We start from the raw sequence: 15,190 nt of genomic DNA, 5'->3' as shown, positions 1-15,190 counted from the left end.
AGATAAGAGATTACTCACATCCTGCATCCTACACACCAGGTGATGGGAAAAATGAAAAGGGCATAAACAGGAGCTTAGTAAGTCACCAGTCCCAGGGAGCTGAAGGAGCACTCCAAGAGGGTTGGGGTTGGTATTTATTTCATAAGGTGATCTCCCCTTGTCTGACAAGGAGGGGAAAGAGATGATGGTGATCCTCAGTCTTTGCAGTGCCATGGCAGAGCATTCTCTCTAGGAGCTGCAAACAACCCCATTCTTATCAGAAAGCAAAAGCAAAGGTGTGTTTTGCAGACCAAAACTTGTTTGGGTCATGCAACTGGGTGAAGTGACCCCAGGTTTATCAAGGCCCCACCATGGGAGCAGAACACACCCTGGAGCAGGAACTGGCTTGGGCACTTTGAAATGCTGAGTCTTATCAGTAAAGCAGAATTTAAAGCCTGTAAAACCAATAAAATTTGTTAGTGATTAACAGTGTGAATGTGCTGAAGCAAAAAAGCACTTTATATTTTCCAGGCAGATATGAGCAAGTGAAGTTTCCTTTTCCCAACAGTGAGGGAAAGTGAGGTCTTGTTCTTGTTTCAAGGAACACAAAAACACCTGCTCATCATTCAGCTTATTCCTGATCCCTGAAATCCAGCTGGAACCTCATCTGGAGAAGCCTGCTCTTACCTCAGGTTATGAACGTCATAGGAAAAAAATCCTAGAGACAGAGCAACTCTAAAGGCCAGAACTTTCCACTTGTGCACTGAATTGTCAGAAAAACTACAAATTGCCTTGTTTTCACCCAGACCAAACCTGAAGCAGTACGTGCTTTATTAGGGGGAGAGCAGAGACTCCCCTAGAACATCTATGAGAGTATAAAATTGTGACTCTCCAGTCCTGGCCACCCCGTGTCCCTGTGTTCGTGCTTTGGTGGGTGCAGAACCAGGGGATGGCCTCGTGTGGGGCACTACAAGCTTTGCAAGAGAACTCATGGTAGCTGTGTTTTGGGATGCCCCAAAAGGGCTGAGCACCCTTAGAGGTCTCACTCCTCTCCAAAGATACAATACAACCATATGCATCACTTTCAATTTTGAATATCATTAGTGGTTTAAAAAAATAAAAGAGAGAGAGAAAGGGAGGTAATTGTATTACTCTTATGGTATGTTTTCCATTATTTGCATAATTGCTTAATGCTAATAAGACAATTAGCAATTCTTACAGCTTAATAATTACCCAGCAATGACTGGGCTACTGTAGCTTAATTAATTTTTTAATTGTTGCTGGGGGTCTTGACATTTTTTGCCAGTATCTTCTTGTGTTAGAGATGGTGCTCCTGCAAACAGGCTGATACCAAAACACCACCAGCAACACGGGACAGGCAGATATCTTGTTACAGAGGTCTTCTGATTTTAAAATAATGGGAAATTTCAGGCTCTATATTCTGCTACTTTAGGGGCAAATTATCTAAATACAAGGATAGGCAACACAAAGAACAGTTCACCTCAGGCAAATGCTACCCCTAGAGCAGCCAGGCTACTTAGCTGGCATGGTGCTGGCATTGACAATCCTAAAGTTACAAAAGTCTTACCATTTTTAGCTTTTAGTAAACCATTCCTCAAGCTGAGTGTGAACTGTACTGTCCTGAACTGTGGTATGGCCAGAAGGAAGTTAATTGAGGGCAGGCAGGGCTGGGATTGCATTTGTCACTGATGGAGGTCACAGATGAGGCTGGCTGGAGGAAGTGGATGGCAGGACCCAGGGAGCATTCTTGGGAACAGGCTCCACTCACAGACACCAGGTAGAAGGAGAGGTTTCTTCTCTTTGATTTTGCACAAGACTTCTTGCCTGCTGCTCCTTGCAAGGTGAGGCTTCTCTTCACCCTTTCTCATTTCTCATGGCTGGCACAACATCAGCCTTTAGCCATGAAATCCCAGTTGGTGGCTGTTACCTGCACACCTCTCCCTGTGCTTCTGCTGTTGGCGTAGCAGGCTGGGCAGATTTTCCTCTGAGCTCAGTGGTGGGGCTTGTCCAGCTCCCCAATGCCAAGCATGTCCCAGAGGCAGCAGCCACCGAGGCAGGAACAGGCAGGCACCTCCCCGCTGAGTCACACCCTGCTCATGACCAAATTTACGTGCTGCTCCAGGATACCCCTCACAGTTCCTGGGATGCACAACTTTGCCCAGAGCTGTGCCAAAAAGCCACGAACCTCCAGGACATTGGCACATGTGAGGGGCCACAATTCCAGCCACACAGGGCCTGGCAGGTGTGGCCAGCTGCGAGATGCCCAGCCAAGCAGTGGAGGCCCATCACGTGCATGCTGGACAAGAGCCAGCCTTGCCCTGAGCTGGGTGCAGCCACAGGATGAGAAACAAACCTTTTGCCAAAGTTCTTTTCCCCATCAGGCCTCCCCCTACAGCTGGCAAGGAATTCCCAGTGTATCTGAGAAGACAAAAAAGCCTCCCCACGAGTCAGTGTTAAACACATTCCCCAGCCCCAGACACCAGCTCTGGCAGCCCAGTTCTCTTTAGAAAGCTCTTGACTACAGGAGATGATGATAAAAAAGTGTCTAAACAAGCATTTTGCACCAGTTTGGGATGTGCTGCCTGTAAGGCAGATGGGAGCAGTGACTTGCACTGGGTGAGTCATGGGGCCCCATGGGCTTGGCCAGGAAAAACCCTGCAAACCTCCTCACCACTCCTCTTCTGATAAAGGCACCAGCTCCTGAAGACACAGAAGATGGCCCCAGCCCCAGGAGGAGCCTGGGATGAGCTGTGAAGGGTGACACTGTCAGCTCAGCCAGGATGGAATGAGAGGACGTGCTCAGCCAGGCAGAGATGGAAATTAGAGCACAGATTACAGGCAAGCAAGTGTCAGGGCATCAGTACCACTGTCACCAACCATGTGAGAGTTTCACAGCTGCCTTCCCTGACAGCAGGGATGGGACCCTGCCCTGAGCTGTCTCCACCCAGCCAGGCACCCTCTGACAACCCTGTTTTCAGCACTGATCTGGTTTTGATGATGTGCTTCAAGCCAAGGCAACCTGCTTAGCTCCACTGGGTCCAAGCAGAGGATGGCAGCAGAGAAAAAGCATTGTGGGAACCTTAAACACAGCAAAAAGGAGAGATCAATGAATCACAGATGATGATTTTTGTACTGGGAGATCTATGGGAAGTCTCAGTTCTGCAGAGTAACTTCTATCCACATCATCTCCATTTGACTTCATTTCCTGATTTCCCAAAAGGAGATTGCTGCTGCTGCTGCTAAAGAGATGCTCCTTCCACCCTCCCAGACACATCTCTTTCCACACAGCTCTGCAAAGCCTGCCTGCTCTGGACTGGGGGGTCCTGAAGTAGTTCTGCCAACATCCAAGCATGCCTTGCTCCTGTGATCCAGGCATCCTGGAGCAGGTCTGCTCACCACAGGCATTGCAAAACAGACACAGGACAATTTGGGACCAACCACATTGTTTGGTTTTGCCTCTAAATGTTTCTAGTTGCAGTCCCAGAGTGGAATTTCTGGAAAGCCCCAGCTGCAGAGAGGATCTTTACCAAAGCACCACTATCGTGTTTGACTCACTGTCTTTGCACAATAACAGTCTTGAGACATCTTCCTTGCTCCTTGACTCAAAGTCCTTAAAAGCCCTTTTCCAGGAAGTCCCACAAGTTCCCAGCTGCTCTAGGCCCACAGCAGCACCAACAGAACTGCCTCCCTGCCCTGACAAACTGAGCAGTGCCTTAATGATGTGTGATAAGGGACTAAGGTAAGGGTTCCCAGTGAGATTACTGGCTCCCCTTGGACAGGCATTAATCCTGCTGTCACTGAGCCCCTCAGGAAACCCATTCCACTGACTTGATCTCCTTCAGCTGTTCCTCCACATAATTTATATGGAGCTAATTGCCACAGTAGTGGCTCCGGATGCAAAGCAGATGCTGCTGAGGAAAAGAGCATGTTGCATCCATAACTGATGGCTCTAATCTCTATTTAAAGACAAGGCTACTTAAGAGTTGATGGGAGGTTCAGTTCTCCCCCTTTTCTTCTCCATTTCTTAGCAAATCCAGCTGGACATTCATTCATATTTTGACACACCAGCTAAAGTGCTCAGCTGTGGTATTCCTCATGTGCAAGAACAGCCAATATTTCCCCACCCCGCCACCTATGAGGTCACAACTGTCCCTGCCACCAGCAGGGAGATAGAGATAAAATTCCTCCAGGATGTTTTCCACTACCATACTACAGTGTTTCTCTACTAACAAGTGGAGCACCAGAGGAAAAGAGATAAAACACAGGAGAACAAACTGGTGATTAGAATTAAGTGAGGCTGGAGAACAAGCACACGGAGCAGTAATTTCTCTGGAGCAGGGGAAAGGAAGATTTCCTGTTCTCAAATGGCAGCTGGCAAACAAACCATCACCCCTATCAGCAGGCAAGGACCATAGAGTAGTGGTCAGAAGAGTCACAGGGAGGAACTGGCAGATCCCAGTGAGGAAACCCAGCTGCTGGTTCAAAGCCTCCACTGTGACAGTGGCCAGCTGCTGGGAAGTTTGCAGATGTACCAAGAAGTTTGTTTTATTTGTTTTTAAACAGAAGTTTTTCAAGGAATCTCTTAAAAGTTGGTCTGTCAGCAGTTGGTACTGACCCAGCTCATCCATGGTACCTCACTGACCCTTCCAAATCTGCTCCATTTCTTGAATATCTTGCAAAAGGTCTAGACAGCCCTGTGAGCACTTGGCCATGGAGACAGGTCTTCCAGAGATGCTTTGTCTAGAGGAACAAGAGACTGAAGAACAGGGTGAGAGGGATGTCAAGCTACGCCCAAGGGAGCAGAGAAAGGCACAACGGAAACAAAGAGAATTTTAATTATAAAATAAAAAAACCACCCACCCCCAGAAACCAAAGTGGTCTCTCCCCCTGCACAAATCTGCATATTCTCTCCAACACAGAGAGTGCAGACACTTCAATTAAGGGCCATCAGTCACTCCCTTCTGCTCTCCCAGCAGCTCTGCTTTCTTGGAGAGACAAAAAAACCCAAACAACAAACCAACAGCCACTGCCCCAAGACCCCAAGAAGGAAGTGGTCCCTGTTTGGCACAATGTTTAGGAGATTTTTCTCCCACAATAATGGCATCTTAGCCAGCCAATTGATCCTTGCCCCCTTCTGATCTTCAGTCAGCACCTTCTTTTCCAGCCCAGTCTGGCCTGCCACGTCACCTCTTTGATCCTCCAGCACACGGGTTGCAATACAGTGTTCTTCTTAAAGGGCTGAAATGCAGCTGAGGATTCCATTAAATTAATTCCTCTGGAAGTGGAACTTCCAGAACCACATGTTCATATCATGGCCTCCATGTGCAGAATCTTCAAGGCCTCTGAGATCTGAGAGCTGGTGTCGATCTGGCCGTACATGCCCACCAGGAAGGCCCTGTGCAGCAGCACTGCTGCGTGCTCTGGGAAAGGGAAAGGCAGAGTGAGGAATGGCCCCAGGGCTCCTTGTCCAAGAGCAACCCACCAGCAACCACTGGGTGAGCATTTTCAGCTGTACGAGAAACCTCCCCTTCCACAAGAACTTGGCACAATCCCCCCCTCTAACAGCTCTGTGATCATGTGAGAGGTCACAACTCAGAGAAAACTGTAAGGGAGCAAATCTGCTTCAAGGAAGCCCCCCTTGTCTCTATGACGAATTCCCCTTGTGAAGCTCAGCCCAAAGCTACTATTGGTATTGACAGCCTGGTCTAAGCAACAACAATCCATGGTAACTTCCCAGGGGAGCACAGGACCCAGCTTTGACCCTTGTGAGGCCAAGCATGCCCCAAAGGTGGCTGATCTCCTGGTACCTTGGCAAAGCAGGGTGTATTCAGGCAGGTTCCTCAGTGCTGTCTGCACCACCTCGAAGTCTCGGCTGCCCAGGCAGTACATGTAGGTGGGCAGGAAATCTGCAGCAATGCTGGGAATGAAACATGACAGGGTCAGTAAAGCCCCACATCAACCAGCACAGCCTCAGTTGCAGTGGTGCTCACCTGGGGTTGTTCTGGATGGAGCGCAAAGCCAGGCTGAAGGCCAGGTTTCGGCAGGAATCCTCTGATGAACTCATCAGCTTCTGCAGGTTTGTCTGAAAGATGGACAAATGTGGATCACAGGGCCATTCAGGGAGCACAAACTCCTCAGACTGGCATTACTGCCCCTCCACACCAATCCAGCCCAACACAAATCCAGCAGGTACTGGCTGACCCCAGAAAACCCTCTTTGTAAGACAGATTATCCTGGTTTTGAATACTTTAAAATACCCTTCTGTAATCTTATTTCATGTGGGACAGCTGAGTTTTCCCTAGTTTCCAGCTTATTCAACAGAGCTGTTCTGTTCTCTCCTTGCCCTGGGAAGAGGACAGAGGTTTAATTCTTCCTCTGACATACAGTGGCTGATAGTTAAGGCAGTACGCAATGGAGGGAAATACTGTCTGTCCTCAGCAGGACTAACTGAGGACACTTTTCTCCTAAGGTGCTGCAACAACCACCCAAAAAGCAGAAGAAGGGTAGTGCTTAAGCTGGCTGTGCAACAGACTCTGGTGAAAAGAATCTCTTTCTTCCAGTGGCAGTTTGAGATACCAATACTCACAGCAAAAAAGGCAAGAATTTCTGGCCTCCGTCTGGACATCTCATCAATGTCTGTCAGCACCTCCAGGATGTCTGGGAGAAGACACAGGTTGAAAAGGTGACTGAAATTCACTGATCCAGCAAAGAATCCTTTTCCCCACAAAACAAATCTCCCAAGCCATCAAGTTTTCCCACTCGCACACAGAGGCAGTGTAATAAAGGCAGTTCTTCATAAAGGAGGAGACCAGGGATGTGCCAGATCTACACATCCCAACCTGCCCAGGCAAAGGAAGGAATGCAATGGGGTGAGAGGTTTCAGTTTCAGAACACCTTCTTCTGTAACTAAAGACCTTCAGAGTTTCTCTTTAAAACACGGGGTACAGGCAGGACTTTTTTGTCCTATTCTACATTGGAAGGAAAACTGTCACAACTTAGGTTTGAACACAGGACACCTGTAATTTCAGAAGACCTTTGGAGATTATTGTTCTCATATGCCAGATTAACATGGTTTTCTTCCATGAAGGCTATTTGGGAATTTCCAGCAAATCCTGCTTCTCATCAGTTTGGTATTTCATTCCTATCAGCACTTCAGACCTGGCTCGAACTGCAGCATTCCTTGATTTACTCATACTATCTCCCAAAATGCTTGAAGATCCTTGAAGAGCCTCAAAGGGGCCATCAAATGGCCCACAAGGGCCAACCTCAAATGGCCTAAAAGGGCCATTGAAGTACTGCTGAGCTAAGTGATAACAGAATCATAGGGAGCCTCTGCCACAGAATCACGAGGCTATAGACAAGTTAATCCAAAAATGGAGCAACATCCTTACTGCTGGTGACTTCCAAACACAGGACTGAAACAGGAAACCAGGCTGCTGCTGACAGATAAGTAACAAGGTTGACAAATGTCTGCATTTGCCCTGTGTCTTTGCACACAGGTCCTCACTCACCCTCCACTGTCTGGCCTCTGGAGAGCCTCTTCATATACGGGGCCATTTCAGCCGGCGTGAGGGGAGTGAAGAGGGACATGCTGACCAGGGGGAGAGAGCCAGCAGCTGCTTCATCTGGGGGGAGAGAGACAGAGCAGGGCACTCCTGACAGCCTGTGCACTGGCCAGTATTCCCCACCAGTGCAGTGGTGTATCATGAGCCACCAGCAATGCTGAGATACAATTGTCTCACACTGCCTCTAATCTCACTGCACCTCCTGTAACGCCCTCAGCTGACAGTGAGGAGGAAGATTTGCAAGCTCTTTTAATACTGAATAATTTTCCCATGCAAGCTGTCAACAGTGCAAGAATGAATGTACCCTTGGAGTCCCCCCAACAGGTCAATCCTTAAGTGTGGATTAAAAGGGCAAAATCCATGACCAGGAAACTCACCCTTGTTAAGAGCTGTTCTGCTCCAGTAGTGATACCACTGGCAGGAAAACAAATTAACCCATCCCAAATACTGGTTCCCAACTGCTGAGCATACAAGTGCCATTCTCCACTCTAAACACATTGAGCTGTTACAAGAACAAGCACAGTATACACCCCACAAAAACACCCATTCTCCAAAACAGAGTGCAGGTTCACCAGCTGGAATAACTCTTCTCCCACCCAGACTCACCATCTTTCTCTTCATCAGAGCCCCTGTCCAAGATGCCAGTCTTACTAGGCAGACTCAGCCCAGCCAGCAGGGACTTCAGCATTGCTAGGTCACTGTTGTCTGATGACAGGTCACTGGGAAAAAGAGGTGGTGTTTGGATTTCAATAGCAATAAGGGCATGAGCACAGATATGTACATTGAAACAAAGAGCTTCTCAGAAGCAGAAACAAGATTTTTCCTTTCTTCGTGACTGGAATTCAAATGCATTTCCCCCACATATCTGTAGGTGGGACCCTGCAGTCACTGCTCTGGGGAACGACTCTCCAGCTGCCTCTCTGGAAAGGTTGCAGGGCACTATAATACCTCAATATAACATTTAGGCCATTATGTGAGTTAAAGTCATTATGTGACTTCCTTGGGCTCAGTTTTCACCTATAAAGAAGAGATATGCTGCTCATTTCAGTGGAGACTTAAGGGAGCCAAGGGTAAAAATGTGCCATATTAGCAGCTACTCTGTCACATCCTCTTGCTGTCTTCTGTCTGATTAGCTTCTGGCAATCTGACTGTGCATGGGCTAACAGGCATAAGGAAGCTTACTGGAGTGGATCCGAGTGCTTCTGCAAGAAGGAGACAGCTGCCTGGGCATTGCACGTGATGTACTTGTGGATAAACTGCACAAACTTGCTGATGAAGGCAGCCAGGTGCCGTGAGGATTTTCTGTAGTTCTGGGAAAGGATGAAGAAGGTGAGAGTTAAGCAAAAAATAGCAGCAATGCACTGCCCCGTCCTGCACCATGGGTACCAGGGAGCAGTTTCTTGGTCTGCTGCCTCCTCTTCAAGCTCTCCAAGGTACTTAATGCACTTTTTTGTTCTTAGGCATTTAGGAAGGCTTTCCCTTCAAATGAGAAGCAGCAAGGTTGGCCCTGTGTTACACGAGCTTCCCCATCTAGTGGCCAGCAGCCGGCACAGGGAGGGAAGCAGGGATTTTCCTACCAGCAGCAGACGGATGAAGGACAGGAGACAGTCCCAGAGTGCCGCCTGGTGCTCGTTCTGGAAGACCTGCGGCTGGAGCAGCTCCAGGATCCCCAGGACATGGATGAAGAAGGTCAAGTGGTTCTGCTGCCTGAATTCCTGGAAATTGAGGTGAACGCGGCCGTGCAGCAGTGCTGCAATCATTGGCAAGTGCCTGAAACACCAAACAAGAAAATCTAGGCCTAGATCTTTCAAAGGTACATGTTACCTCATTTCCTGGAAGGCAAAATCCCTTATCCTCTCTGAGTTCTTGTCTTGATCCCTGTATAGATAGACTCAGCATGCCCCATTTCCCACCCATACTCTGTTCCCTAGTCTCCAGTTCCAAGATTACTTCCTGACAGACACAAGGTGTTGCCTCATTGTAAAAGATGTAACTTTGCTGCCTTTTCTCCTGACTTCTGTACACGAAGGTGAATTCTCTCACCACCACTGTGATTGCTGCAAGTTTGTTCCTTTTCTAGGACAAGGGTGGATGCTTTTCAATAAGCCCCAGCCACACAGAGGGAGAGAGAGGTACCTAAGGAGAAGGATGGGATGAGCCACAGCCAGCTTCCTGCAGGCCATGTTGGCATCCCACACGCGGCTTTCAGATGACTTGGAGTCACTGGTGTCTGCGAGGAGGTTAATGAATCTGTGAACCAGGGCATCAAGCTGGAAGAAAAATAATGAGCAAACTGTTAAGAAGTTTAATGTACAAACCAGCCCCTGGCTCTCCAGCAGTGTTTCCCAATTCTTTTCCAGCTACACAGGGGGGTTAACAGAAATTATTTTCAGGTAGAATCTGTGAGCAGATGCAGTGTTCCAGCTGGCATGGGATCTGAAGTCCACAGTCCCTATAGACATCAAAGCAGGATCAGATGTCTGCACACTTTTGTCTTACAGAAGCCTTTGGCACACAGAAGCTTGTGGAGCTTATATTATTTTATAGAAGGACATTGCAAAATAAACCACACTAGAACTCTCTTCTCTGGAGAGTGCAGGCAGGGATGGGATAACAGAAAAGCAAAATAAAGAAACCAAAGTCACCCAGGAAGCTTTTGCCAGCCCTCACCTTCTAAACTGGGCATCAAGACAGCATCCATTCTGCATACACAACTGAAAAGGGGCCTTCCTATGTCTCTAACGTTACCTTGCAAGTGCTGCTGTCTCTGGCTCCTTCACTGGTAAGAAGCGTCTCAGGCATAGGCACAAGGAGCTCAGGTAGTTGCAGGTATATCTGCAGCAGAAGGTCCTGGCAGCATTTCCCCACAGAGCTAAAGGAAAAAGGGAGAGGTCAGCCACTGAAAACTACATTAGTTCAACCAGCAAACATCCAAGACTCATCAGATTAGTAACAGCCTTCCTGCATGTGGCAAACAGAGCATGTGAAAATAGACATCACTAATATCAGCCTTTTAAGTCTTTGCTTCTTTTGAACAACTCAAATAATTCACTTTCTACAGAGATCCATCCACAGTCTATGGGGATCCATCACAAGGCCATCTGGAGTTAGAAAACTGCAGTTCAAAGGGCATAGGAGAAGAAAGTTCTGCTTACATCTCCAGTGTAGAGTTCCTGCATGTGGTACTCATGGTCAGCCCCATCCCAACTGGAAAATAAGCCAGAACCACAACTATTCAGACTAACCAGCATGTTCTCTACACACCTGAAACCCGTGGAGATCCCTGGCATAGTCTGTACTAAGAGGCAGTAGAAAGCAACAGTTACTTAGAATCTTTCCTAATGTCATCATAAGCAAGGTTGGAATTAGGTCAGTTCCTTTCACTGCCACAAAAACATCATCTTCCTGTTCTTTCCACAGTCTTAAAATAGCTGTTAGGAAACAATTTGGTCTCCATTCAGCTTTGAAAGCAAGTCAGAAGCAGGATGTATTACAAGCAGTGACTCAAGGGATGAGTAGACAAGAAATCCCACATTAGGAACTAGTAATTAAAAATAACCACTGCCTTAAAGAAAAAAAGAAAAAAATCTCAAGCACGTCAAGAATTTCATTCTGAAGTCCTAAAATCAAGAAGGTCCTTAAATTTCACTTTTGAAGTCAGCTTCCTGGGCTGAGTACCACTTAAACCACTTGTTATTTCTCCAAACCTCAGGGAGGATAGTGTGCATTTTCATACACACTCTGGAACATGACATTCTTAATGAAGACATACTGGCAAGTCTCATCATGACCTGCCTGCCTGTGCCCAAGAACTACAATTCCAGCAGACAATGCTCCTAATCTGCACCCTCACCTGCTTCCCCACTGCTGGATGCAGCTGGTCAAATATTCTGTAACTTTTTTGATGTTCTCAAGGTCTCCATGAGAACAACTGAGCAACAACGGCAGTCGAGACTGGATGAGTGTGCAGGAGGCCTCATCAGTGTTCTGGTATCTGGTCTCTGCTTCAGCCAGGATCAGCTCCACCATGCTGATCAGTTCTGATGCCTTCAGGTGGAGCACAAATTCCTCACGGCGCTTCTGCAATGCAAGAGAACACCCCAAATTATTCCACACCAAATCCCAAGATCCTTATTTCCTTCTAGTCACACCTTCCCCAACTGGAATGGAACATCTTAGAAATGGACTTAAGAACAGCCCCATATCTAGAGCTCTGAAAGAAACACAGCCCCAAATAAAATCTCTTTATCCCTCCTCTACTTCTTCATTTACCTCCATCTCAGCATGTGTGATGGGTCAGAAAGCATAATTCAGTCACCAAACCAAAGAAATTCTGGACAAGAGACACAGCCTCCTTTTCTTTGTAAAATGGCAATTATTCCATGCTGAGTTTTAGCTTGCTTGCCACTCTCTTGTGCCTTTACCAGATATTGTGGCAACTGCTGCAGGGGAAATGCCAAGTGGGCAAACTTTTTGTGTTCCTATCAGCTTTCTGGACTCTAAACTGCCACTGTAATATGTAACAGCAGAGCAGCTAAATAATCAGCTGAGGTACAGGCTGCAAACTTGGCACACTGCACCTGAATCACTCCAGCCATCTCTTGGCCATGCAAAAATCAGGCACTGTGAAAACATTGATCCAGATAGTAATCTTGGAAGAACTGAACCAGTACCTGAGGAGTTCTCTGGTCCCTTCCCTGCCAGATCCGAGGAATGTGAATACAGGCCCACAAGAAATCCAAGGATGCAGTTGGGTCAAACCTGCCAGAAGACAAAAGAAGACAGATTTGCAATTAGAGTCAACACAACCCTCGGGCAGCACACAAACACATGGAAGCATCACTAAACATGATGAGTGCTGTGAAGAAAGAAACATCTGCAAATGTAAAAATAGGACCTATTAAGTCCCAAGAAGGGGGTTGGTTCTGTTCCCAGATTATGACTAAATAGTTGTTGCAATAAGCACAGCACAGGGTACAGAACAGAACAAATGGCATTCAGCAAGTGTGGGGGCTACATGGAGCTTTACAAGGCCAAGAGTTGGTCATCAGCACAAACAGTTGGTACAATCAGACCAATGACCTTACTGTCCCTATCACAGCAGTTACCTTGAACTGAGAAAGTAAATTAATTTTGAGCAAGAAATTAAGAATAAAATAATACATGGAAATACTACCCATTTTAGAAGTATTGCTGTTATTAGGTTTTAGCATTTCCTGGTCCATAACTGTAACAATACTACTACACTGTAACTTCAGTATTTGAAAGCTGTGTATAGTAGCTGAGAGCTAGGGCTGCTGCAGAGATCAGAACTGGGAGGCTGATGCCATGAAAGGGTTAGAAAAAAGACTGGAAATGGAGCTTAGTACAACCAAAATATCCATCAGAGCCTGCCCAGGTACAGAGACAGCCCTCAGTTTGCTATCCAAGCCATCCTGCAAACCCTGTGTTCATAAAGACTACCAACAAGGGCAATGCAAGATGGATTACCCACAATTAGCACTTCCTGTTTAGAACACAGCCAAATCTTTATGTGTTGCTTCCATCAAACAGTAGGTAATATTTATATCAAGGTACACAAATCAGCAGGACTGAAATCTGCATCCTTCTCACAAAGTCTATTTTTGTCTGACTTACATCTCCTGGCAGACACATCTTGAACATGGCAGGTCTTGTTCTCTCTCAGACAGAGCTGCCCAACTCAATCCCTTGGCTAGGCCAAACAAGACTCACCTTTGCTCCCTGTTCCTGCCAAGCAGAAGCCTGATGCACTGGTGCAGTGTGGTCCAGCTGGACTGGTGAGTCAGAAGAGCCAAGAGGTAGGGGCGGAAGGAGGGCACCTGGGACCCTGCCTGGAAGCACCAAAAGAGGAAGAGATGTAATGAACAGGTCCTGGTAGCAAGGTGGCTGTAGGAGATGCCATGTGTATTGCAGAAGGATGACCACCCAGGAGGGCAGACAGCACAGACAGCATGAGGATTTAGGGCAGCACTTTCTGAGAGAACATGGCATCAGATGTGAAATTCAGTTTCAGCCTTAACTTTGGCATGGCACTTTGGGCAAGCTATTGATCTGTCTGCAAAAATACCAATGAAAACACAGCTGGCTGGGTTGTTATGGGACCATGCTGTGTCTGTAAAGCACTTTGAAGTCCTTAAAAGAACATAACTAAGGAAATATAAAGATAAGAGGAAACATAAGCCCTGCATTGAGAAATGTGAGCCTTGCACAGAACTGTCCTCCTAGTCAGCACTGCTTCAGAACTCACACAGTAACCTGTGGCAGAACATAAAAGTACCCCTTGCCCTGTTTCCAGGTGCAGGTCACTACCCCAGAAAGTTGTTTCAGCACAGCAGTCCCTCTGCCCAACAACTCTTACTTTGTTCCAGGAGAACAGTAGCTTCTGCTGTAGATCAGGGCAGCTGCTGATGACCTCTGGGTCCAACATCTCCAGCCAGTCATTGAGAAGGCCAGAGGCAGGCCCTGGCCAAGCTGATTCAGCACTGTGGACAAAGCAAGGCCAGTGTCACTGGTGATACCATGCACCCAGACCTACCTGTGAATTCCCATCATTGCCTTGGCTCACCTGCAACTCTCCACCTCCTTCTTTACTGGGGTTTCTTCTTTGTCCTGGAGCAACAAGGAGCACACCACAGCAATTGGTTTCATGGCAGAACACCTGGTCTCAACAGTAGCTGAGAAGAGGATAGCCAGGAGCTCCTCCAGGTACGGAGAGTGGGTTTCAATCAGACCTTGAAGGACTAGCAGAGGGAGAAAGATGCCACTCATTAGCTCCAGGATGTGGTGAAAGGTATGGAACCCTCCAAGTATTATTCCTGATAGCCAGGCTCAGTGAAGAAGAGGGAAGCCATTTTTATCTGGGATAGTAGGCTTCCAGTTCTTTTTGTTAGTGGAAACCAACAGTTTGCTCAGAGATGTAATCTGAGCCCCAGATCACAGTTTATAAACCCATACACAGGGGGTGAAAGGAGATGATACAAGATAGGGCCAAGCTTAGATCAGTTCATATTTTCTGATCCAGGAGAAGGCAGATTCCCACAGCCTGCACACTAGGCACTGCCTTGCTGGGCTGGAAGTTCAAGCTGATGCTACAAAGAAAGAGAGCAGAAGGACATCCATACCTTTGCTGATGAGCTCTGGCTCCACATTACACTTCTCTCCTGATTTCAGGGTTGCAATGATGGCACAGACTGTGGAGCTGATCAAGTCCGGGTCACGACGGAAAGAAAGAGCTTCTGTGAGGTGCAAGAAGCCACCTCGAACTGCAACAAAATCACAGCACTGGCATCACAGGGACAAGCCAGCCCCCACATCAGACTTCCCTCCTACAGATTCCCCATGTGGCTCCAGGGCACAACTATTCAAACATACAAATATACACAAATATGCCATTTATGGCCACCAGAACCCTTGGCAGCTCTCCTGCATGTTACAGGGACACGTGGCTAAGAAGAAGCTCTGTAACCACAAACTCATTTCCATGCCCAAGCTCTTGGTTAGACTCCTGCTCCCAAGGGATGGCAGATGATAAACAACTCTACAAGTCATGATGTGACCCAGTTCCAGAGGCATTCCTGCATGCTCATCTACCAAAATTATAGCTC

The 15,190-nt window shown here is 47.3% G+C and overlaps 1 protein-coding gene across 3 annotated transcripts in view; it reads right to left on the bottom strand.

Annotated features, from left to right (window-relative positions):
- Positions 1-4,817: 4,817 nt before the first annotated feature.
- INTS1 (integrator complex subunit 1) overlaps positions 4,818-15,190 on the bottom strand; it is a 28,009-nt gene continuing 17,636 nt past the window's right edge. For all 3 annotated transcript variants that reach the window (XM_041462384.1, XM_041462386.1, XM_041462385.1), the window contains 16 exons: positions 14,708-14,848; positions 14,152-14,326; positions 13,945-14,068; positions 13,299-13,417; positions 12,239-12,326; positions 11,419-11,645; positions 10,314-10,437; positions 9,702-9,835; positions 9,143-9,335; positions 8,748-8,875; positions 8,172-8,284; positions 7,512-7,625; positions 6,587-6,657; positions 5,991-6,082; positions 5,808-5,917; positions 4,818-5,420 (listed from right to left, as the gene is read on the bottom strand). In XM_041462384.1, coding sequence (XP_041318318.1) covers positions 5,305-5,420; positions 5,808-5,917; positions 5,991-6,082; positions 6,587-6,657; positions 7,512-7,625; positions 8,172-8,284; positions 8,748-8,875; positions 9,143-9,335; positions 9,702-9,835; positions 10,314-10,437; positions 11,419-11,645; positions 12,239-12,326; positions 13,299-13,417; positions 13,945-14,068; positions 14,152-14,326; positions 14,708-14,848 — 2,069 coding nt within the window. In that variant the 3' untranslated portion in view covers positions 4,818-5,304. The remainder of the gene's footprint in view (positions 5,421-5,807; positions 5,918-5,990; positions 6,083-6,586; positions 6,658-7,511; positions 7,626-8,171; positions 8,285-8,747; positions 8,876-9,142; positions 9,336-9,701; positions 9,836-10,313; positions 10,438-11,418; positions 11,646-12,238; positions 12,327-13,298; positions 13,418-13,944; positions 14,069-14,151; positions 14,327-14,707; positions 14,849-15,190) is intronic.

This window comes from Pyrgilauda ruficollis, unplaced genomic scaffold, assembly GCF_017590135.1.
Source record: "Pyrgilauda ruficollis isolate IOZ18807 unplaced genomic scaffold, ASM1759013v1 scaffold16, whole genome shotgun sequence".
In the NCBI taxonomy this organism is placed as follows: Eukaryota; Metazoa; Chordata; class Aves; order Passeriformes; family Passeridae; genus Pyrgilauda; species Pyrgilauda ruficollis.
This window is presented reverse-complemented; position numbering and strand designations above follow the sequence as displayed.